The 23,203-nt window shown below is 35.8% G+C and overlaps 5 protein-coding genes and 1 non-coding gene across 6 annotated transcripts; 3 read left to right on the forward strand and 3 right to left on the reverse strand.

Moving 5' to 3' along the window:
* Nucleotides 1–4,706: 4,706 nt before the first annotated feature.
* Nucleotides 4,707–5,753, reverse strand: LOC106656856 (trypsin-5-like). Its single transcript, XM_023459579.1, has 5 exons — nucleotides 5,614–5,753; nucleotides 5,423–5,543; nucleotides 5,218–5,367; nucleotides 4,969–5,157; nucleotides 4,707–4,886 (listed from the first exon to the last, which is right to left on the reverse strand). Exons 1-5 carry the CDS (start codon nucleotides 5,751–5,753, stop codon nucleotides 4,707–4,709), a joined length of 780 nt encoding a protein of 259 aa, XP_023315347.1.
* Nucleotides 5,754–9,142: 3,389 nt separating this feature from the next.
* LOC106656857 (chymotrypsin-1-like) lies at nucleotides 9,143–10,371 on the reverse strand. The gene is made up of 6 exons (XM_014378012.1): nucleotides 10,350–10,371; nucleotides 10,083–10,260; nucleotides 9,899–10,019; nucleotides 9,685–9,834; nucleotides 9,430–9,624; nucleotides 9,143–9,349 (listed from the first exon to the last, which is right to left on the reverse strand). The coding sequence occupies exons 1-6, from the start codon at nucleotides 10,369–10,371 to the stop codon at nucleotides 9,143–9,145; spliced, it is 873 nt and encodes a 290-aa protein (XP_014233498.1).
* A 918-nt stretch (nucleotides 10,372–11,289) lies between these two features.
* Nucleotides 11,290–12,474, forward strand: LOC106656858 (trypsin-5-like). The gene is made up of 5 exons (XM_023459580.1): nucleotides 11,290–11,571; nucleotides 11,634–11,754; nucleotides 11,822–11,977; nucleotides 12,038–12,238; nucleotides 12,310–12,474. The coding sequence occupies exons 1-5, from the start codon at nucleotides 11,351–11,353 to the stop codon at nucleotides 12,472–12,474; spliced, it is 864 nt and encodes a 287-aa protein (XP_023315348.1). The 5' UTR covers nucleotides 11,290–11,350.
* Nucleotides 12,475–12,914: 440 nt separating this feature from the next.
* On the forward strand, nucleotides 12,915–14,377 carry LOC106656891 (chymotrypsin-1-like). Its single transcript, XM_014378049.2, has 5 exons — nucleotides 12,915–13,126; nucleotides 13,188–13,311; nucleotides 13,376–13,531; nucleotides 13,589–13,792; nucleotides 13,865–14,377. Exons 1-5 carry the CDS (start codon nucleotides 12,915–12,917, stop codon nucleotides 14,024–14,026), a joined length of 858 nt encoding a protein of 285 aa, XP_014233535.2. The 3' UTR covers nucleotides 14,027–14,377.
* Nucleotides 14,378–14,998: 621 nt separating this feature from the next.
* LOC106656859 (trypsin-5-like) lies at nucleotides 14,999–16,216 on the forward strand. The gene is made up of 5 exons (XM_014378015.2): nucleotides 14,999–15,210; nucleotides 15,267–15,387; nucleotides 15,459–15,614; nucleotides 15,690–15,863; nucleotides 15,943–16,216. The coding sequence occupies exons 1-5, from the start codon at nucleotides 14,999–15,001 to the stop codon at nucleotides 16,099–16,101; spliced, it is 822 nt and encodes a 273-aa protein (XP_014233501.1). The 3' UTR covers nucleotides 16,102–16,216.
* Nucleotides 16,217–16,862: 646 nt separating this feature from the next.
* Nucleotides 16,863–16,935, reverse strand: Trnav-cac. Its single transcript has one exon. It is a non-coding gene; the product is annotated as a tRNA-Val (tRNA).
* Nucleotides 16,936–23,203: the final 6,268 nt, after the last annotated feature.

Here is a 23,203-nt window from a genome sequence, read left to right on the forward strand (position 1 = left end):
CAATACAGCTACATAAAGTAGCACCGTGAATGATTTGCCTATCAAGGCAAAATTTGCATTTTGAAAAGGGTACAGAAAACAGATTTTTATTACTATTACTTGAAACGAAGCCTTAGAGTTGAGAAATTCATCGTACCATTTGGAATTTGTTTGAAGTTCAACTTGAATAGACATATTCGAAATGAGCAATGTATTTAAAAAAGCCATGTCTAGAACTAAGTTACTTTGCCAGCAGAGCGTGTTTCTTCTACAAATGCATTATTTATTAGACACTATAAGTCGGAGGAATCATTGTAAATAAATAATGTTCCCAATTGTTTTCTTTTGTTATTAGTGCTACTAGTACACTTTTGGATTAAAATAAACGATTTTTCAAATTTTCAAAATGGAAAATCGAATTGAAAATCATTTTTGCTTCCGGCTAATCATTTCGAAGATTAACCATCGACCATGAATACAAATTTTATCGGTCCATTAAAAATCGAAATCTTTTGTGAAAAAAAGTTTTTCCTCGGGACCTACTAATCATTAGGAACATGATATAACTGGAATGTGACTTTGAATTTTCTTATGTATTTTAAATAGGGTTTTTTATCAATTTTAATTAAAATTCGTACAAATGGGAAAGGCACGGCTAAGACAAATCGACTTTAATATACAAAACATTTACTACACATTAATGTGACAATTGAATATTACCATTAGTTTTTTTTAAATTTATGTACACACGATCCGAAGGTAATTTTGAAAGTTCGAATTTCCAACCAATATAGTTCGAACATTCCATCGTTTTACTGGTGCAAACTGTTTTTATGTATCTATAAATGGTCAAAATTTTAAGAAATTGAAGCCCTCCTCTGAACTCTTAAAAAGGTCATGTCAAGTTTTTATTCTGAAAAAAGAAAAATTTTTAGAAATGTGATCGGGCAATCGGAGAGCTGAGTAAAAAGTATATCCTATTAATTCATCGCATATTTTTTTACGGGCATTTAGGGGCTTTCCTGGCAAGTAAGAAATTTAGCTTTTATCGATTTATTTATTTCTTAAAATATGCGGTAATTTTGGTTTGTTTCATTGTCCGTAAATAGTTTTTATGTAAATCTTCGTAAACTTGTAGAGCCAATTCACAGTTATGCTTAAACCGTAACGATCTTATCATGATCGAATCGTGTGGCATGGCTTCGTCGATTGCATTCTGTATTGAATCAATAATAATCTTCAATTCACTGAAGTGAAATTGCTGTTCCGAATCATCTTTTTTATCTTCATCTTCTTGAACTGTTTCTTCAGCCTGGTTAACAATTTCTTCAATATCCGCAACAGTTAAAACCTCAGATCCCGGTAAAATCAAATCTGAAATTTCAGAGTACTGCAGGATATCTTGGAAGCTTGTTGGAGCCATTTTGAGAAAATTGTTGAATAAGTATACCGAGAGATCACGATAATGATAACAATAAAATAAATATATAGTATCATGAACATTGCCTCAGTTCAAAACATCCGCGTATAGCGAGGGAATGCACATTTGGCCAACCGCGTATAGGCGAAATCCGCGCGACTGTATAATGTTCCATAAAAGATGTTTATTATAAATTTACTAGTTAAGTTGTATTTTGAATGCCTGAAAATTATTGTAAATTTATAATCTATACATTATTTAAGGTAATTCCCTCAAAAAAATGACTATCGATAAAGGGTCTTGAAATTTTTACCACATATTATTGACAGTGATTTTCATATGTGTGAGAAATTTCAGGAACTTTAACAAAACCATTTCCGCAATATAATTAATCAATGTTCGGTACTTTAACATGGGATCCCTATGCTAGCATGTCGAAAAGATACTATTTTGCGTGATTACAAAATAAAGCATCGATAAAATCTTTTAAAAACTAGGAGATGATTGTTCAGTATGTTCTGAAATATAGCTCAAAAACCGGAAAAATTTGACCATACAGTTTTTGAAAAAAAGTTAATGTAAAAACATAGCAAAAATAAAAATTTAAACTTTTTGACCCGAAACCCACTTTTTAAGGTTTTTAGGGTCATTTTGGTCAAAAAAGTGCCCCTACAAATTTTCTCTAAAATATATTTTTCATGAGCTATAAGCGATTCAAATTTAAACAATTTCAAGCAATGAATCTTTGCGATTTTTTATCTCAATAAGTATGAACTTTACGAAAAATCTTAGTACAACTAAAAAGTCTTAGAATTTGTCAAGGAAAGCGAATGAATTTTTCAGATTTTTTCTAGACATATGCCCGAATTTCTAGGTCAAGTTCTGAGGGAACTACCTTAAAAATATTGTAAACAAATTTTTATTTGTACATCGTAAAAACATGAATTATGAAGCGAACATTGTTATGCATGGTTCGAATGTATCTCATGCAAGTTTAAACATGCATTTTATTATAATAATTTAAGCTTGTAAATTTTCCAACTTGCTCGCGTCATGTGCCAACTATTTACTTAACGGATCAATACCTTCTGGATAACTTAGTTTAATTTATTCAGTTTCAGTTTATGCGATTCGTTTATTTAACAAAGATCTAAATTACGTTAAGAAGCGAGGCCAAGACTCAAATTAAATCTTAAATTTCTTATTACCGAAATTTCGTGTTTCAAGAGTAAATGTCACTAAAAAATTCTGGTTTCATAATTGTAAAACTGAAAAAATACTCTAATCCAAAAAGTTATAATTCCTTGAAGATTGAAACGTCAACAGTTTTTGGTTCTTCTTAACTTTTTTCTCGTTATGTTATTTTGAAGATCGAGTTTGTTTATATTTTATTTGCAAATGATCAAGTTGTTAATTATTTTATAAAATAACGAAGTTTACACTACTCGAGTTTCAATTAATCACTAAATCCATTATATGCTTCTTGAATTCCAGCTGTATCTAGTATCCACCACATAATTCTTGTTACATCCGTGACGGCGCTAGGCACCGCTGCTTCAGTACCACAATCCAGATTAAAACTTATTATGCCAACTTGGACGTTGTTTTCATCAAGCACTGGTCCCCCAGAGTCGCCCTTTGAATTGAAATTTTTATGCGGGCTTCGCCTCATTGGAAATAAATTGAATAATTCATATCAGTATATTACATAACAAAAATCACCCTCGCCCTCCAAGCATATCATTCTGTCGTTTGGAAGAGTGATTGATTTAAATCCCTTGTCTTCGTATGTGTCATCGAGATACTCCCTATAATCCCTCATACATTGTTCATTGTTATAGACTTGCATTTTCGTATACAATAAATATTTTTTTCGTGATTGAGGTCCATCTTCGTACTACAAAATGAATTTAATATCAATTGATCATATAGCATATTATTCATTGTGGCTTCGTACATCCGTCCAACCCCAACCCAAAACGATAACAGTGGATCCATCTAGAGGTATGACGTTGACTTCAGGTAATTTTACTGGTTGAACTTTTTCACTGAATTCTATTTCCGTTTTTAATTTGAGCAATGCAACATCTCCGAAATAAGGAAGTGATCTCTGAAATATTAACCTGTCAATAAATATTAATTGTTCATTAATAAAGTAAAATACATACTGTAAATTTCCAGAGATCGTAGATTTCGAATTTTTCAACTTGATAAATTTTTCCACCATATAAAGAGCAAAGGGATCCTACTCGTACTGAGCTTAATTCAGGCAGCTTAGGATCGCCGCTAAAGAAAAAAATATGAATGTGAATACAGAAATTCTTATCTCGTTTATAATAATATTTCAAAATTTTTTTCAAAATTTTTTTTCTTCAAATTCTAACTAATTTTTTCTTTTTACATAAATTTTTTTTTATTTAAATAATTTTTTTATAATTTTTTTTTATACTTTGCCGGCTAGGTGCTACCGCACCTAGTGCACCTCTTGATTTGTAACTTGCCCTTCTGGGGACACACAATGGGCCGCGGTCAAAATATATCGTTTACTTATTACGGAGCCCCCGCAAATATGCTTCGATTTGTACAGAAAAGATGCTATAAAGGGATAATCTTCGATAGATTTCACGCGAAGTCCTTCTGTGATCCTCAATTTACGCGCGTTATAGCCACAAATGAAAACCAAAATCACAACCCAGTGTAAGACAGGACACATATTTTTTGTAATATACTTTGTTCGATCGAACTTTACTTTTGTCTCTGCTGTGCAATATCGTGATGTCGATAGAAAATCGTGACTCTTTAAATCGCGTCACGTCCACATGGATTTGTATACGTCGTTAAACACATATGATCAGAATTTTCGTCATTGCATAGAAAATTTTATTATGAATATTACGGAAAAATATTCAAGTCCACTCCCTGGTAGCTAGTGGTTTTCAATCTTGTAAGGTACTAGTTCCCTCGTGCTACGCTAAGCACAATCCTTTTTTCAAACCAATTTATTGTTATATTTTAGTTATCTATATTTTAGTACGATATAGGAAAGAATTTATGACAAGATCGAACACTTGTTTGATAATTTTTTTTTAATTTTAAAAATAAATATTTTCGATCTAAGTATATTCTTATTGTTTTTCAAATAATTTTTATTTTTGTTTTGTATTTAAAACTGAGTTCATTGATAATATTTTATTTTCAAATAAACAAGTAGTAATTAATTTTATAACGCATTGAAATTAATTCTACACGAGTTTTAAAGTGCAGCAAACAATAACGAGTCATCTATGGCTCTCGCGGGCATACATTATTAGACAATTGAGCTTTCATCCTGTTCTTCGATTTCAGATGCATCTTTTATCCACTTTAACCATTTTCTTACATCCGTGACGGCGCTCGGCACCGGTGCTTTAGTGCCACAATCTAAATTAAAACTTATAATGCCCACTTGGACATTGTTTTCATCAACTACTGGTCCTCCCGAGTCACCCTTTAACATAAATTAGGGTAAAATAGGTTTTTTATTGTCTTCATATTGTAAATAAATTTAAAAACTTAGAAGAGTATTTTACTGTGCAAAAATCGCCCTCGCCCACCAAACATATCATTTTATCATGAGGAAGAACGACTGTTCTGAATGCCGGGTCTTCGTATGTGAAATCAAGATAAGTTCTATATTCCCTTATACACTTGTCCATATTATAGACTTGCATTTTCGTATATAATAAAAATTCCTCAGCGGAAGAGGTTTCTTCTCCATACTATAAAACAAATTCAAAATAAATCCATTATGTTGAATATTTTTCAATTGAGACTCATACTTCTGAGTAACCCCATCCCAACACAGTTAAAGTGGATCCGTCTGGAAGTTCGTCATTTACTTCGGGAAGTTTAGCGGGTTGTATCGTTTCACTGAATTCTATGTCTTCTTTCAATTTCATCAATGCAACGTCGGCATAATACGGAAGTGTCTAAAAATAATTTTTTTCAACAACTTTTTATTCGGTTTTAAATAAAAATACTCACTTGAGATTTTTTCCAGGATGGGTGGACTACGAAATCTTCGACTTCATAGATCTTACCACCGGATAAAGAGGAAAGCGATCCTACTCGTATCGTGGTATACTCTATGAGCTTTTGATCTCCACTAAAGAAAAAAAGAAACCCTCAGCTCGTATAAATTTTATTTATGACTTAGCCATAACAGTGACACTCACCCCCAATGACGGATACAATGGGCTGCCGTTAAAACATAGCGTTTATTTATAATGGATCCCCCGCAAACGTGATCGTCGCCGTACTGAAATGAAACTTGAAACGGATAGTCCTCGATAGATTTGACGGGAAGTCCTTCCATGATCTTCCATTTACGCGCATCACAGCCACAAATGAACACCAAAAACACAATTAAGTATATGGTATGACACATATTTTTTGCATACTAAATTGTATTCGATCAATGCAACGATTGAACTTTACTTTTGCTGTGGTGTGCATCGTGATGTCGATGAAAAATCGTGACTCGTAAATTGCGGTGCGTTCTTCCGAACATATAAATCGTTGAATACCCGTGGTCGGACTTCTTTATAGTAGCAGAAAAAAATGCTGCCAATTCATTAGCAAAGAGCTTCCTAATATTTTTATGCATCAATGCTTATACCTACAATAATTATTTTGATGCTATATATACGCGTACTCCACAAAAACATCATCTGGTCGAAATTAAAAAATCAGTGTTCATGATCCTCGAGCCAAACTCGCGGTTACCGGCGCCAACGAGCCGTAAGGGTCGTAAAGTTAAGATACAAAGTGTCAGTAAAAATCGAATGTATCTCCAGATGGTATAATTATAATGCGGATTTATTTAGATCATAATTTATCTTTATTTAGTAACTTGTTCATACTCGTTGCAATATCTCCACAGTTAATTCATGATTGAGACAAAATTTCAAAGAATTTGTCGCAAATTTTAAATATTTTAGTGGTTCAAACATTGTAAAGGAAATGATAAACAAATAAATGAGTGACCTGATTGTAAACAATGTGAGTACAAATGATTTTGAAATGGTCTCTAGAGCACTGATCATGTTTATAGTACAAACTAGTTTAAATATTACCTCTCCCAATGAAACAATCCATAATATAGATGTTATTAATACAATTTTCGTGGCAATTAATAGAAGGATCCAACGTTTATTTTAGGCACCGTGATGGATAAAAGTGATAAGAAATCCGAGGAAAAAGACTTTAAAGATCGATTAAGTGAATGCAACATTTTGGTTTCAGATGAAAATCAACACGTTTGTGAATCAAGCATGATGACACATCGAGACACAGTTCACAATAATCAGAAAAATTACGCATGTGACAAGTGTGAAAAGAAATTTGAGTTCCGAAGTCATTTGAGTAGACATCAAATATCAGAACACAAAGACCGCATAGATTTTGAATGCGACCACTGCGAAAAGAAATTTGTGAAAATATCGAGATTGTTTACGCACCAAAAATTAGTACACAAAGATCGGAACGATTTTTCATGCAACAAGTGCGAGAGAAAATTTGAAAATAAATCAAATTTACTAAAACATAAAAAAATATTTCACGAAATTTTCAAAGATTACTTATGCGAAAAGTGTGCCAAAAGATTTGAAAATAAAAGAAGTTTGCGTTTGCACATAAAGAAAGTACACGACAAGTGTGAAAAGAAATTTGTACAGAAATCGAAATTGATAAGGCGCCAAAAGATAGTAAAACAAGGTCACAAAGATTATAGATGTGATAAGTGCGATAAGAGATTTGAACAAAAAGGTCATTTGCTCGTGCACATAAGATCAGTCCATGAGGGTCGCAAAGACAACTCATGCGACGTTTGTGAAAAAAAATTTGTAGATCGAAGCACTTTAAGCAGACACAAAAAAACAATCCACGAAGGTCGCAAAGATTTCGCATGTGACAAATGCGAGAAAAAATTTGGACAGAAACCACATTTGCTTCTCCACCAAAGGATAGTACACGAAGATCGCAAAGATTACGCGTGCGACAAGTGCGAAAAAAAATTTGGATTTAAATCGACTTTGCTCGTACACTTAAAGACAATCCACGAAGGTCGTAGAGACTTCGCTTGCGACCAGTGCGAGAAGAAATTCGGAAGGAAAACAGATATGTTGAATCACCGAAGGACAGTCCACGAGGATCGTAAAGATTACGCGTGCGACAAGTGCAAAAAGAAATTTCGACAACAGTCAGATTTGTTGAAGCACCAAAGGACAGTGCACGAAGTTTGCAAAGATTATGCGTGCGATAATTGCGAGAAGAAATTTGGACTTAAAACCGATTTATTTCGGCACCAAGGAGCAGTACACGAAGGTCGCAAAGATTTCACATGCGACAGGTGTGATAAGAAATTTGGACGCATATCGAATTTGCTCCGCCACCAAAATTCAGTCCATGAGGGTCGCAAAGATTTCTTATGCAACATTTGTGAGAAGAAATTTGGACTTAAACATCATTTGTTGGTCCACCAAAGAACAATACACGAGGGTCGCAAAGATTACGAATGCGACATGTGTAAGAAGAAATTTGGACAAAATTTAGATTTGTTCAGGCACCAAATCACAGTTCACGATGGTCGCAAAAATTTCGCATGCGACAAGTGCGAAAAAAGATTTGGAGAAAAATATAAACTACTAAGACACCAACAGACAGTTCATGAGGGTGGCAAAGACTTTGCATGCGAAAAGTGCGAGAAAAAATTTCGACGAAAAAGGATTATGATTCAGCACCAAAAGACAGTTCATTATAGTAGTGAAGATTGAGCATGCACGGATTGGGTGCAGAAATTTGGACTTCAATCCAATTTAATTATACACCGATAAAATACACGAATATTGTAAAGATAGCGAAGTTAACGAGTAAGACAATAAATTATATTCTATTGAATTTAAGTAGACTCCTAAAAATTGTCCCATTATTTCTCAGTCAGTGCAGTCATATGCTTTGAATATAGCATGCATTTTATCAGCAAAAAAATGAAAAGCGCTGATTTTTTCTTTGACAATTGTAAACATGTATACATAAAAATTGTTATGGTTATTTATGTACTGGTCTTTCTAAAATTTAAGTAAAAATTGTGATGAAATAATTGCCGAGAATTTTTTGGCGTCTTGTTTGGAACTGTCAATAGGGCGAGCTTTAGTTAACTATTAGATTTATACTTAGACTATAGAAAATGTTAAACGCCCCTGTATCAAATATGGACTAATGAAAGATTTTGATGTGGGCGAACACCGATTACGTCCTCTATAAGAAAAGTAATCGGTTATAAAAATTTGTTTTTATACTGATAAAAGCTTTCATAACTGTTTCACCCTTTTCTTAGCCCTTCCATCAATCCAAAATCTTATTTCAATGCTTCGAATTTAATTTTTCTGGTTCTCAAAAATCAATTGCTTCAAAAGATGATTCAGTTTTGCTTGAATCTCACAGCAAGTATACATATTTTATGCGAAGAAAATGCAGTGTTGTCAGAAAACAATATGAATCCCGGCATCTATATCCGTCTCTGAAATTGGATAAAACCATAGTTTACAAAATCTTAATTGATATCTATGTGTGTGAGTCTATTATTATAGTATTTTTTATATCGGATTTCTTCACAATAATTTATTTTCAAATAAACAAGTTGTTGATGATTCCATAACTTAGTGAAATTGATTCTACACGAGTTTTAACACGGAGTAAAATCGCCTATACTTCAAGCACGGATGGGTAAAGCGACGGTTGGGTTTCAATCCCATTCTCCGATTCTTCAGATTTATCTTTTATCCACTTTATCCATTTTCTCACATCCGTCATGCCGCTCGGCACCGGTGCTGCAGTGCCACAATCCAGATTAAAACTTAAAACACCAAATTGAATATTATTTTCATCGACCACTGGTCCTCCAGAGTCGCCCTTTAACATAAATTCGGTTAAAATAGGTTTTTTGTTGGCTTCATGACTAATGAATTCAAAAAATTAAAAAAGTGTTTTACGCTGCAAAAATCACCCTCGCCCACCAAACATATCATTCTATCATTAGGTAGAACGGCTGTTCTGATATGCTCATCTTCATAATCATCGTATGTGGCAAGGTATTCCTTATATTCCCTCTGACATTCGTCCAAGTTATAGACTTTCATTTTTGTAGATAATAGAAATTCCTCGGTGAAATGAGGTCCGTCTCCGTACTATGAAACGTATTCAAAATAAATTCAAGAAGTTGTACATTTTTCGATTAAGAATCATACTTCTGCGAAACCCCATCCTAACAAAGTTAGAGTGGATCCGTCTGGAAGATCGTCATTTTCTTCAGCTAACTTCGTCGGTTGAATTTTTTCACTGAATTCTATGTCTTCTTTTAATTTGATCAATGCAAGATCAGCCCAATAAGGAATTCCCTAAAAGTAATTTAACTTTCAATAAAAATATACATTTTATTTTTTATCGAAGTCAAATACGCACAACATATTTTTTCCAGAGAGGATGGACTATCAACTCTTCCACTTCGTATATCTCACCGTCGGACACAGAGGAAAGCGATCCTACTCGTATCGAGCTATACTCTGGCATCCTTCGATCGCCGCTAAAGATGAAAAAAAAAAAAGAATGAACAACGAAGTCCCCAAGAATCTTGTTTATGGCTTACTCCCAAGGTTCTACACAATGAGCTGCCATTAAAACATAACGTTTATTTAATATGGAACCTCCACAAACGTGTTGAGAATCGTATTGATACGATACTTGAAACGGATAGTCCTCGATTAAATTCACTGGAAGTCCTTCGATGATCCTTGATTTAGTCGCATCACAGACACTAATGAACACTAAAATTAATAAAATCCCGTATATGGTGCGATACATTTTTATTTGGTATTCTATACTCTGCTCGATCGACGCGGCAATCGAACTTGACTTTCGTCTTTGCTGTGTATCATATTGTCGATGGAAAATCGTGAATCGTAAAATTCATCGCGTTTTCACGGACCTATAGATTATTAAACATTTGTGGTCAGACTTTTATATGTATTTGACCGTAACGTTTTCGAACAAGGAAAAAAAAAATTATCTTTGGTAAAATTAAACATTTATTTAACAAAAAAAACAAGGTGCAAATCGACGATCCATTGGCATCACGTGCCTAAGGAGACGAAGTTGATAATGATCGAAGAGAAACCTCCAAGCTTAAATAACCGTAAGAAATGCCTCTATTCCCCAGATACCGAGAATCAAAGTTTTTGTGGTCCTCGAGCCAAACTCGCGGTCGTCTGCACCAAAGAGCCTTGGGTCCGCATCCACTGGATTTATATCCGAACGCTTCGATTCGAGCTTTCAGGTACCAAAACTGCAGTTTTATTGTTTTTTTGGGAAAGTCAGAATTTTTTAATAAATAAACTCCGCAAAAAGATTATCGCAACAGAAATTTTCAATGAAATGTTGTGAATTTTCAAAGGTTTTTATCTCCGTCAATTTTGATCGTATCAAGATGATTTTGTTTTATTTTCGTGGATTTTTTTTCTAGTTTAAAGCCATTTATTATGTCGAGAGGTTTCACTCAATATTTGATTTTTTTTCTATCATTTTTGGGGTTACGCCTAAGTGCGACCGTTGTCTCGAAATTGACTCAAACCTCTTGATATTATAAATGGCTTTAAACTAGAAAAAATTTCCAAGAAAACGTAAAAATAGTGGCGTTAGAAATTTGACAAAGTTTCAATGAAAATTGTTGTTGCGATAATTTTGTTGCAGATTGTATATAATCGTTCACGATTCTATCTAATTTTTTTAGTTTTATTAGAATTTAATGATGGACGAAATACGTGATGCATAATAAAAGTCACGATATTGTGCCTATATGACGACACAACAAAGGTATGAGGAAAGTCTGATCTGCGCTACTCAATCAACGTATTCAACATGGAAAACGTGTATCGCGCCATATACTCGATTTTGATTTTGGTGTTCATTTGTGGCTGTTATGCGGGTAAATTAAGGATAATTGATGGAGATTTTGTGGAGTCCATCGAGGAGTATCCGTTCCAAGTATCTTTTCATAACAATTCGATACACATTTGCGGAGGTTCCATATTAAATAAACGTTATATTCTGACTGCAGCGCATTGTATACGTCTCTCTAAGTAAGACAGAACGCTAAATTTAATAACTTGTGAATTTTTAATTCATCTATTTTTTTCTGTAGGGATGAAGAGCTACTCCAACCAGAGCTTACGTCGGTACGAGTTGGATCACTTTCAAAGAAATCTGGTGGCAAAGTCTACCAAGTGGAAGGGTTTAAAGTCAATCCTTTTTGGACAAAATTTGTAATAAATATTAACAACAAATGAAACTTAAACGTCGATTATTAATAAAAAGTTAAATTATTTTTAGACCAGGATGCCTGTCTACGGTGATATTGCTTTGATTAAACTGAAAGAAGACATAGAATACAACGAAAAAGTACAACCAGTAATTTTACCTGCTGTAAAAAATTACTCGGTTCCAATTGGATCCACTGTTACCGTCGTGGGCTATGGTTTCATAAAAGTATGATCCTGAATTGAAATATATTTTCCTCAATCAATTAATTTGAAATTCGTTTTACAGTATCATCCTATACACAGAATCGAGCACGACGACGAAAACGAATTCTTACGTTATACGAAAATGCAAGTCTACAATAATAAAAAATGTATAAAAGAATACAGGGATTTCATCAAGTCTCATTACGAAAGTGGAGAATTAAGAAAACAGATTCTGGTCAACATCAGAACCATATGCTTAAAAGGCCATCGCCATTTTTGCGATGTAAAGTACTTTTATAAGTGTATTGTCAATGAGGCAAGTAAGAGAAATATAAAAACATTTTGGTTTTAAAGACCGACTCTGGAGGACCAGTACTTGATGAACACAATGTCCAAGTTGGCGTTGTACAATTAAACGTAGATTGCGGCACTGGACAAGGAGCAGCGTATCCAAGCGGCGTAACGGACATAAGACCATGGTTATGGTGGATAAACCAAGAATTATCAAAGGAAATATAAAACCGAATGATTATTGTAGAGCTCTATTATCTCAAGATGAAACATCTGTTAGAATTTAATAACAATTATTTCAATGACAATCCTACTTTTTCTAAATAAAATCATAACTTTTCGAAATGAAAGTGAAGATAATAATCATTACTTATTCATTCAGCAAAAAGGAAATCTCCATCATAATAACGGTGGTGCAACTAAGATTGATTTCTTTAGATCATAATAATTATTTATTTGAGTTCTTAATTTATACGTATTGGAACATTTCAACAAATAACTCATGATTGTAACAAAATTTCCTCATTTTTACCAATCAAAATCAACAATGTACCGAAAACGTGACGCGATATGGAAGTGACGATGTTGTGAATAAATCACGACTTACAGCAAAGACATAAGGAAAGTCCGATTGGTGCCAATCAGTAAACGTATTCAACACGGAAAACATGTATCGCTCTGTATACTCGATATTGGTTTTGGTGTTTATTTGTGGCTGTTACGCGAGTCAATTAAGGATAGTAGATGGAGATATTGTGAAATCCATCGAAGAGTATCCGTTCATGGCTTCGATTCGATCTTTCTCCGACAGCTTCTGTGGGGGCACCATACTCAGTAGACGTTATGTTCTGACTGCAGCACATTGTATATACCAACTTAAGTAAGTCATAGAACTGAACTTAATAATTGAGCATTTTTAATTCGGCTATTTTTTTCTTTAGTGGCAAAGAGCCACTCCCTCCAAGATTTGCCTCGGTAAGAGTAGGATCACTTTCCAAATCATCTGGCGGCAAAATTTACCAAGTCGAAGAGATTAAATTGAATCCTTTTTGGAGAAAATTTGAAGTAAATACTAGCAACAAACGAAGCTTAAACGTGGATTATTAATGAAAAGTCAAAATATTTTTAGCATATGATCCCTTTTTACGGAGATGATGCTTTAATTAAACTGAAAGAAGACATAGAATACAACGAAAAAGTACAACCAGTAATTTTACCTGCTGTAAAAAATTACTCGCTTCGAGATGAATCCACGGTTATCGTCATGGGTTATGGTCGCACGAAAGTATGATAATTTTAAAAATGCACTGCTCAATCCTTCAATTTGAAATTCGTTTTACAGATGGAAACTGAAGAAGTTCTCCAAGACGAATCATACGAAAAAAATGATGCTTTACGCTCTACGAAAATGCAAGTCTATAATAATAAAAAATGTATAAAGGATTGGAACGAATTTATGAGTAAGCTCGAGGATGAACACGACCAAAAAATTATTATGGCTCACATCAGAATCATATGCTTAAAAGGCGAGGGAGATTTTTGCAATGTAAAGCATTTTCATAGTTTTTTATTGTCAACGTGGCAAGCAAAAAAATAAATAATATTATTGATTCTAAAGGGAGACTCTGGAGGACCAGCAATTGATGAAAACAACGTTCAAGTTGGAATTATAAGTTTTAATATGGATTGCTCTGAAATTGAAACACCGTTGCCAAGCGGCGTCACGGACATAAGACCATGGCTATGGTGGATAAACCTTGAATTATCGAAGGAAATCTAAAATCGAATAATTATGATGGAGTTTTGTTAAGGCTCTATAGTTACTCCTAACCTATTTTATTATTTACTATAATTAAATTTGAGGTAAATTAATTATATATTTAAAGCGAAACCAAAACAACACCGGGTGTATTCGATTGTGTTACCACACGTGAATAATCGATGTTCTCATAAACTTCATCTAATTAAAGAATATGTTTTCGATCACAAAAATTGATATACAATACCCATCAAGTCCTATTTCTTTATTGCTACATTGCATTTTTTATGCATAAATAGAATAGAATATCAATCAATGTAGGCAACTTATATCTACGTACTGATAACACCGAACTCCAGTCTTTATGACTCTTACATTTAAACAAAGGAGGTTTGGAGATTTTTGAATATTCAATTTTTCAATCTGTTTCAAGATTTAACCAGAAGGCCCTGGTAATTTTGAAGAAAGATAATCAAACTATAAAAATTTTATAAAAGAAGTTTGGATAATCATGTTTGGTATTTTTTTAAACTATAAAACCTTGAAGATTATTATCAACATCCACAAAATTAATCAAAAGATTCCAACACTACAAACTATATATTGTATATAGTGAAGGAAGAAGGTGTCCGGAAAAGTTGATTTTTTGTCGAATGTTTCATGAGAAGGTGCATGGTCGTTGATAATACAAACCGAAAATTAAAAAAAAATAGAGGCAATACAATTATAATAAATTTGCTCAGATTGTAAGTAATTGTTTATTTGAGTAACCAATTGATATGCATAAAAATATTTTAACAAATAAGCAATTCGTGATTCGAACAAATTTTCCTCATTTTTGCCAATGGAAATTCAATGATATACGGAATGGCGAGGACGTGACTCGATGTGTGAGTCACGATCTTGCGTCTATATCACGACGCACAGCAGAGACTAAAGTTAAGTTCGATCAGTTTCTTACATTAATTAACCAACGTATATTACATAGAAATCATGTGTCGTGCTATATTTGCGTTTGCGATTTTGGTATTAATTTATGTCTGCGATGCGAGTAAATTAAGGATAATAAATGGGGATTTTGTGAATTCCATTGAAGACTATCCCTTCCAAGCATCTTTTAGATACAACTCGAAACACATTTGTGGGGGATCCGTCATAAGCAAACGTTATATTTTGACCGCAGCCCATTGTATACGTTTTTATGAGTAAGTCTTAATAATGAACTTATGAGTTCAGAATTTTTAATTCATCCTTTTTTCAGTGGCACTCGAAGACCAGAAAAGTTAAGCTCGGTGCGAGTAGGATCACTTTCTCAGTTATCTGGTGGTAAAGTTTACAAAGTTGAAGAGTTTAAAATCAATCCTTTATGGATGAAATTGACAGTGTGTATTTCACATTATTTACGAAAAAACTTGGAGTTTTAGCGTTCATTGACACGTCCAATTATTTTTAGTCAAGAATTCCTGCTTACGGAGATATGGCATTGATCAAATTAAAAAAAGACATAGTATTTAGTAAAAAGGTTCAACCAATTAAATTACCTACTGGGAAAAATTACTCGCTTCCAGACGGATCTACCGTTACCCTCTTGGGTTGGGGTATCACAGAAGTATGATTTTTTATAAAAAATTGCACAACTCAAATAATGTTATCTTAATCAATTAATTTCAAATTTATTTTGTAGGACGGTGAGGAATCAGACTTTTTACGATCTACAAAAATGCAAGTTCACAATGTTCAAGAATGTATGAAGGAATATAGAGAATTTCTGAGTGGATCTAAGGACGAGAAAGTTAGGGAAACGCGCTTCCCTCACATCAGAACGATCTGCTTGGAAGGCGAGGGCGATTTTTGTCATGTAAAATACTTTAAAAAGTTATTGATTTATGTTCAACGAGTCAAACAAAAAACATTTTTTATGAAAATTTATTTTAAAGGCCGACTCTGGAGGACCAGTGGTTGATGAAAATAATGTCCAAGTTGGCATCATTAGTTTTAATATAAATTGTGGCTCTAGATCACCGGTACCGAGCGCTGCCACGGATGTAAGAAAATGGTTATGGTGGATAAATCAAGAATTATCAAAAAAAATCTAATGTCAAGTAATAACTATAGAGCTTAATATTTATCTTTATCGAGGCGCATGTACTCGCGTAATCTTGAGACTACAATGTCTACTACAGAAACTGCCTCTACCGCATTTTTCACTAATATCCTTCATTCTGCAGGGCACAAATAATATTAATTTTAGATTCTAAAATTTTAAATAAATAATTTGCATGAACTAAAGAATATTTGAATTTGAAGAATTTTTTAATTAATAAAGTTACAACAACAAAAATATTTCGTCGGATTTTTTTTAAAAGGTTTCACTATAAAGTGTAGTATATTCAATAAACTTTTCCTTCGTGACTGAACATTTGAACGAAAATAAAAATTTTCGTCCATCTGAAAACGTGATACAAGTTTGAACACTTGAAAATAACAAGTTATGACTGTTTTAATAATTTTATAGATTTTTGTGAGCCCTTCTCTCAAACGTTTGTAGTAACTTGATAAAATATTTTTAATAATTTATATTACATTTTTATTTGTTAATAAAAAAATAGTTTATTGAATCTCACTATGCTGCGTTAAATTGTTCTTAGTCGAATAAATTACATATTGATTTTATTCGCTTCAGTGAATGTTACATAGCCACACATGAAAAACGGGTATACCTACGTAATGCACCACAAAAATAAACCACGCTCAACTTAGCTCATATTCGGTGAACGGACGAGAACTGTAGCTTTTAAAGTGATGTAAATACGGACCAAAAATTAATTCCTGGAGCAAAAATTGTATTTACACAGGATGTTTCCGCCCGGGTTCGAACCGGGGACCTTGTGCGTGTGAAGCACACGTGATAACCACTACACTACGGAAACGATGTTATATGGAATATCTTGCCTGTATTTGAGCAGGTTGCACCATTTGAGAATTTACCACTGTATCTGTATAAACAAAGGTTGGTAAGGTAGTAATTTGTACGAGTTAATAAGTAAAATTATCAGCAACGTTGTTAATAAAATTTACAGTCAAATTTCATAATAATTGGTGGGTTTAAATGTAAAAATGACAATTTTTTCTAACCAACTTATAGCAATTGTAATTATAACATGACAAGTCTTTAATTATATGTAGAAAGGTAAACGAACAAAAATTATGAAGAGATAAAACATATGTTTGACAATTTTTCTTTAATTTTACCATAACTATTTACAAGCAAGTTCATTTGAATTTTTTTTAATCGTTTAGAAGTTTGTTTCATTGATGTTATATCTAGGATCAAGTTTATTCATATCATTCAATATTCGAACATGTTTTTGACAAATATTAAAAATGATTCAACGCAAAACTTACAATAACTGATACTTTGAACCAGATAAAATTTAATAAATAGAAGAATCTCAAATGAGCTCATGAAATATTATAATTTAGTTGTTACTAAATTAATAAAAAAAGAAATGCTTTGCAAATCTTATACATAAGGCATATACTGTTTTAATACATTCTTATATAAAACAACCATTTGTTTATAAAGCTATAATAGGAAAGTATTTTATACTTATGACCATAAATTTACTTAATTTCAGGTCAGACTGAATCTATGACAAAACTACAATGAAAGTCGGTAAAATTTGTTTATATACAAGTAAAAAGAAAACATGTAACCAGTCATCGTGTATCAAATTTTTGGCACTGCTATAAATAATATGTAATCTAGAACTAAAAAGACACTAATTAACAAAGAAGAACGTCGGAAAATTTATTGATGAACTTCTGCGTTTGTTCATTACCGATACATCGATGCTGGTAGTAAAAAATAATAACGAGCTCAGAACACCGACCATTATTCAACATTTATTCCTCTAATGAACTAGATAATACAATCAGTGTCGGGTAGTGAGATAAGACGACTGGACACGACCCTTGAGACCCGAACATGCAACTGAAAAAAAATGAAAAACCGCTGCCAATTTATTTGCAAAGAGCTTCCTCATAAAAAATTATATCAATGAAAGGGTTTGGTTTTTAAAGGGAAAATTCGTATTTCATTTTTAAATTTTACACTTCTACCTTAGCCAAAAGGCCGAGAAAACAAACACACATACAGACATTTGTTGGTAATTCAATGTAGTTTCCAAATATGTAAACCAAATTGTCCTACGACGTCTGGTTCCAAACCTCATTTTCAAGCCTATCACATAACTTCCTTTATGAGGAAGCAAAATTACAACCACCGATAAATATTAATAAAAATGGAAAATTAGTTTTTTATCGTTTTTCCATAATTCCATAATTAATTTTAACAACGATTAAAATTTCGTTTTTGATTAAAAAACTACGTGTCCACCCATAAGTACATAAATACCCGCCACTGATAACGTCATTCACTCGTTTTCGCACTTCACGCGGTCGGCGCAATCTATACAATCTTCATTTGTAGTGTTGAGCGAACGCAACAATGAACTTCAGAACTTAAAATACTAAAAAACCCTTTTGGGTGATAAATATACGTTTTTAAAACCAATTACGAGCTAAAAAATATATACACGTTTTGTAAAATCTAAAATCCCCCTCCCCCCCCCCCGCGGCAAAATGAAATTACACCCAAACGCTCATGGTCTCGCTGGCACGATTGATGCTGCTGTGCCGCCTGAACATGGCCTTGACCTCGGACGGCGTCGACGACCATCGTCTGTGGTGTATCGCCGCTCGCAGCGGCACTTCCGGCAGGCCCACCTCGGTATGCGAGCCGGTCTTCTTGATGGGTGACGACGACGACGACGACGACGGGGAGCCGTGATTATTATTATTCTTATTTTGTACCTGCGGCAGGCCGATCTCTTGGAAGGAGGACAGGGACGAGAAGCCGCTCTCGTCGTCGGTGACGCTTCTCGAGCAGGCGTCCAGCGCTGTCTTCGAGTCTTGTGTATCCGTTTCGTTGAAAGTCTACAAAAAATAATAATAATAGATTAAATACTCTGGTCGAGTGTTATTAGTGTACAATTTGTCACTCTGTCTTACCCAATCCCTCAGTCGTTTGATGCTGGCTTTGACCGTAGCTTTGCTGAATTTCGGCGTCGATGTTTCGTTGCCAATGATTTTAGCTTGAGCCGGATCGTTCACGCTTTTCTCAGAGCCCGACAACGACAAATTTTTCTGCACCTCGAAAGAGGAGGAGCTCGTCTTTGAAGTTTCAGCAATCGATCTGTCGCTCTTTTCACTTCCGAGCGACTGATTCAGACTCGTATTATCCTTCTTGTGACTGATATACGTCTTGTAAGTCTTTCTGGGCGCTTCAGCCACCGTAGACTCGAAATCCACCCCGTCGCTACCCTCATTGCCCGCCGTCCTCCTCACCAACCTCGCCGTTTTTATTTCTGCCACATAGTCGCAGTACTCGTCGGTGATGATCTCGTGATCGAGATGATCGAACTTGTCGTCGGCAGTGGCGGAACTGCTGGAGCGCGAGCTCGGCGCGGTGCTGTTGGTCGTGGTGGCGGGCCGCTCGCCGTTGCTGCTGCTCTCGGAGGAGGGGAACTCGGCCGAGCTGTCGGTGCCGGTGCTGTGGCCGATACCGGATGACGACGACTGGTTCAGCATTAGATCCGGTTTGAGACACGAGCTTGGCACTCCGTCGTAGATGAGATTCAGCGAGTCCAGCTCTTTGCCTTGGAGTAAGTTGACGGATTGAATCGTTCGCATTAATCTGAGGGTGAAAAAAAATCGTTAGGAATTTCCTCAATACCATTTCCATGTTTAAAATGAGAATTTATAGCTTACTTGTGAGCCTCGTTGAGCAGCTTCTCCGGCGACAGCTCGTCCGAGTCTATCTCTGCCACGGGCGTCGGTGGTTTGTACACTCCAATCACTGTATTGTCGACGATAGACGACTTCGGCCTGCGCTTCATGACCCTCTTGGCCACGGCCCCGTTGGGCGTCGACGTGGCCTGTGGCGCAGGTGTCGCGGGCAAAATCGGCCCCAGAGTGTCGTAGGTCGCCGTCGTCGACGTAGATATGGTATCGCTGCCTCGGAGGGAATTGACGCTTCGAGACCTCGTCGTCCTCGGGTAGGAGGTCTTGTCGTGCTTCGTGTAAGCCGAGAGGCTCTTGTAGACGCGATCGCAGAACCTCGACACGTCTTTGAGGGTCTCGGCGTACGTCTGGTTCTGAGTCTTCAGCTGTAAATTTAGAAAATGTACGATTATAAATGTATCGGATCCGATAGCAAAAATAAAAGAAATGAAGCGATTGCGCGGAACCAACACGTTAAACGAAGTTTTCGAAAGTTTGTTTATTCGGAGATTAACGTGATTGAAAAACAATCCGGAAGTCAGCGCGGCCAGCAGCAGCACACGTTATTTAGTAGCGATAATCAAGCTCGTAGCAGCCGTACGAGTTACCATAAATTCTATTCCAATCCCAAAAGCCAACTCCACTTCCGACAACGTGGCTAATAATCCCCGCGCGCTTAAGCCACATACATATACAAAATTAATCTATCCCACAGCGGCGGCAGCCGACAAATTGTTATACACACTCGTATATAATACGAAGTTATAAATAAATATATCGTTCAACATCGACGCGTGCGCGGCCTACATATACATTGATTAATCGCATGTACTCACTTGACTTATTTGCCAATTAAGCGTCTTGATGTGGACCTGCAGGGGCGAGCTGGTGCAGTCCTTGCAGGGCTCGGCCTCGGTCCTCAGCTGACGCTCGAGCCTCTCGTTTTCGGCGGTCAGGTAGGATATGCGCTGTAACGAGAGAAAAAAAGAAATCGAGCCATTAGCATAACGTAATCATGTAGCGTACGCACGTTTTTTTGATTGTATGATAAAATACAATCAATCACTGGAGGGAGCTGCCGAGCAATTATTCGGTAGCCGAGTGTATATGAAAATTACTCCTGTGCAGCAGCAGAAGGCTCGAGACAGCTGAAGGATTGGCTTCGCGCGTACGTGACAGGGTATAGCATATAGCCCTGAGGGAAGGGATTTACTTGGAAGAAATAAAAGGAGCTCGATCCTCGATGTACCGAGTCGAGTGCGTTGCATCGTCCATGAAAATCGAGCCGAACAACGACGACGACCTGCTGCTCTTCTCTTAATGCATTCAATCAATCGTCCGTTTTTTTCACCTAACAAAACGCACGTATCTCTGACTTTTCTTTTCTTTACTTTTTTTTACATTATACGTCGAGACTTCAATGACACCACGTACGACATATCTTATATAGTATATTTGTTCGAGTAAAGAGAGTCATCGCACTCGTTGCGTGCGTTAAATGCGTCAGTCGGGTAGGTATCCTCTATACACGTATAATGCACCTTTCTCACGAAGGCATGTGCTACGTACGATACGTACGTATACGTATACAGCGCGAGCTGCGAAGGACTTCTGCGAAAGTGGGGTAATAATATCAAAATCGTTGTGCTTCGAGGTACACTTATTGCTCCTCTTTTTTTCTTCTTTGTTTTTTGTACTTTGCATCATCATCAGCTGTGCAAGGAGGAGAGCCGAAGGAACGAGAAAGATGAGGCGTTTTTATCGTCAATAGTAGAAGAATGAAGAATGAAAAAAAAGTGGTGGAGAAGCGAGAAAACAAAGAGGAAGATACGGGATGGGTGTTGTAACGTGGATACTCTCTGTGCCTATAGGGGGTAGATTATATCACACTAAAGTCATGTCAAGAATTAAAGGTCTCCATAAAGTTGCTCTCGGCTGCAGGCCGAGGAATGCGCTCAACGACTTATACAACAACGATAGGATATATCGGTACCGAGAAGCTTTTTCCGCGGCTAAACTCTCGCACGCTCGCGCCGACACGAGTATTAAAACTATATCGTATAATAATGTACGGATGATCCGCGAAAAATGTCTAGCTTTTATAATGCACCGCGTCTTTATATAAACGCTGCTAGTACACGAGCTGTCCGATGGTCGGTTGTTTTTTGTATTGGTAAATGTTGTTGTATATATCTATCTCTGCATCGATTACAAACCAGTGGAATTTAATAATGATATAGCGACGCGTCTTGGACTTGTACACAAGCTGCAAACTCGTATATATAATATATATCGGCTGCTGCTGCTGCGACTGCTGCTGCAGATACATTAGTGCATATATAGGAACTCGAGTGAAAGGCCTTTGTCTCGAGACTTAATAACCGAGAAAACATATCTGTATATGTATTGCTGCTGCTGATTTTAACGAGTTGGTACTTACAAGAGGGAGTAGTGTAGTTGTATTATAGCGCGGGCAGATACAACGTACATAGCTGATAAGATTTTATGCTTCTCTCTGCACCTCGCAGAACTATATATAGGCCATTATGTAAGACTCCTGGCGCGCGCGCGCGCGTAGCTTAATTTTATTTGTCAGCGCGGCTATACGTGTGCATTAGACTATATAGATATATGCAGTGTGTAGACGCCGAGTTGAGAAATGAGTGCGCTCATTAGAATTGAATAGTTACACCTGTGATTGATCTGCCCTGATATATACGATTACCCATTTGCTCGCTTATGTGTGTATGTGTGTGAGTGTAAGTCGAGCAAAGTAAGTCTTCTTGTAAATAGATTTGGAGTAATCGCTGGCCGATCGCTTAATACAACATCTCCCACGGAGAGCTAACCTGTGTGTATGTGTGTAAACAAACTCACGGAGAGTAAACACAATGGGGCAAAGTGCATTAGTTGCGTCAATGGCAATTAGATTTATCAATTTACAAGTTCGTGTATTATATACAGACCGAAAAAAAATAAATGAGAAAATTATGGACCGAGTGTAATCGAGTAGTAGCTTCTCAATAGTGAAAGTCCGGTGCGCTAGACGGGCGCGAAAACGCTCGTATTTCATTGTTTCGCGGATAGACTCCTATGCATATATACAGTGCGCAGAGATTCATATTTAAAGGCGCAAAAATCCATATCTATTATTCTGTTCTCGTGCAGGGTGTTTATTGTTGCGCAACGCGTAAGCCTTCCTTCGTGCACATGGCGCATATACGGTCTGTTTACGCGATGCACTCGGTAACAAAATTGCAAAACGAACTTATACTCGACGCGCGCGGCCCGTGGAATAATCAATTTTTTCTGATCTCCAATTATACGTATCCCCCTCCCCCCCCCCCCCCCCCC

The sequence above is a fragment of the Trichogramma pretiosum genome, unplaced genomic scaffold, assembly GCF_000599845.2.
Source record: "Trichogramma pretiosum strain Unisexual culture from Peru unplaced genomic scaffold, Tpre_2.0 scaffold7, whole genome shotgun sequence".
Lineage (NCBI taxonomy): Eukaryota > Metazoa > Arthropoda > Insecta > Hymenoptera > Trichogrammatidae > Trichogramma > Trichogramma pretiosum.

What these genes read in the sequence shown, in the direction of transcription:
- LOC106656856 (XM_023459579.1), bottom strand. Translation starts at nt 5,753, where the DNA reads ATGGAAGGACTTCCCGTCAAATCTATCGAGGACTATCCGTTTCAAGTT. An exon ending in CATTGTATCCGTCATTGGGG is followed by an intron (nt 5,544 to 5,613) that starts GTGAGTGTCACT and finishes TTTTTTCTTTAG; the next exon opens with TGGAGATCAAAAGCTCATAG. An exon ending in GCGAGGGCGATTTTTGCACA is followed by an intron (nt 4,887 to 4,968) that starts GTAAAATACTCT and finishes TTTATGTTAAAG; the next exon opens with GGTGACTCGGGAGGACCAGT.
- LOC106656857 (XM_014378012.1), bottom strand. Translation starts at nt 10,371, where the DNA reads ATGATACACAGCAAAGACGAAA. An exon ending in CTCTCTGGAAAAAATATGTT is followed by an intron (nt 9,835 to 9,898) that starts GTGCGTATTTGA and finishes AATTACTTTTAG; the next exon opens with GGAATTCCTTATTGGGCTGA. An exon ending in GCGAGGGTGATTTTTGCAGC is followed by an intron (nt 9,350 to 9,429) that starts GTAAAACACTTT and finishes TTTATGTTAAAG; the next exon opens with GGCGACTCTGGAGGACCAGT.
- LOC106656858 (XM_023459580.1), top strand. Translation starts at nt 11,351, where the DNA reads ATGGAAAACGTGTATCGCGCCATATACTCGATTTTGATTTTGGTGTTC. An exon ending in CATTGTATACGTCTCTCTAA is followed by an intron (nt 11,572 to 11,633) that starts GTAAGACAGAAC and finishes TTTTTTCTGTAG; the next exon opens with GGATGAAGAGCTACTCCAAC. An exon ending in TGGGCTATGGTTTCATAAAA is followed by an intron (nt 11,978 to 12,037) that starts GTATGATCCTGA and finishes TTCGTTTTACAG; the next exon opens with TATCATCCTATACACAGAAT.
- LOC106656891 (XM_014378049.2), top strand. Translation starts at nt 12,915, where the DNA reads ATGTATCGCTCTGTATACTCGATATTGGTTTTGGTGTTTATTTGTGGC. An exon ending in CTTTTTGGAGAAAATTTGAA is followed by an intron (nt 13,312 to 13,375) that starts GTAAATACTAGC and finishes AAATATTTTTAG; the next exon opens with CATATGATCCCTTTTTACGG. An exon ending in GCGAGGGAGATTTTTGCAAT is followed by an intron (nt 13,793 to 13,864) that starts GTAAAGCATTTT and finishes TTGATTCTAAAG; the next exon opens with GGAGACTCTGGAGGACCAGC.
- LOC106656859 (XM_014378015.2), top strand. Translation starts at nt 14,999, where the DNA reads ATGTGTCGTGCTATATTTGCGTTTGCGATTTTGGTATTAATTTATGTC. An exon ending in CATTGTATACGTTTTTATGA is followed by an intron (nt 15,211 to 15,266) that starts GTAAGTCTTAAT and finishes TCCTTTTTTCAG; the next exon opens with TGGCACTCGAAGACCAGAAA. An exon ending in CTTTATGGATGAAATTGACA is followed by an intron (nt 15,388 to 15,458) that starts GTGTGTATTTCA and finishes AATTATTTTTAG; the next exon opens with TCAAGAATTCCTGCTTACGG.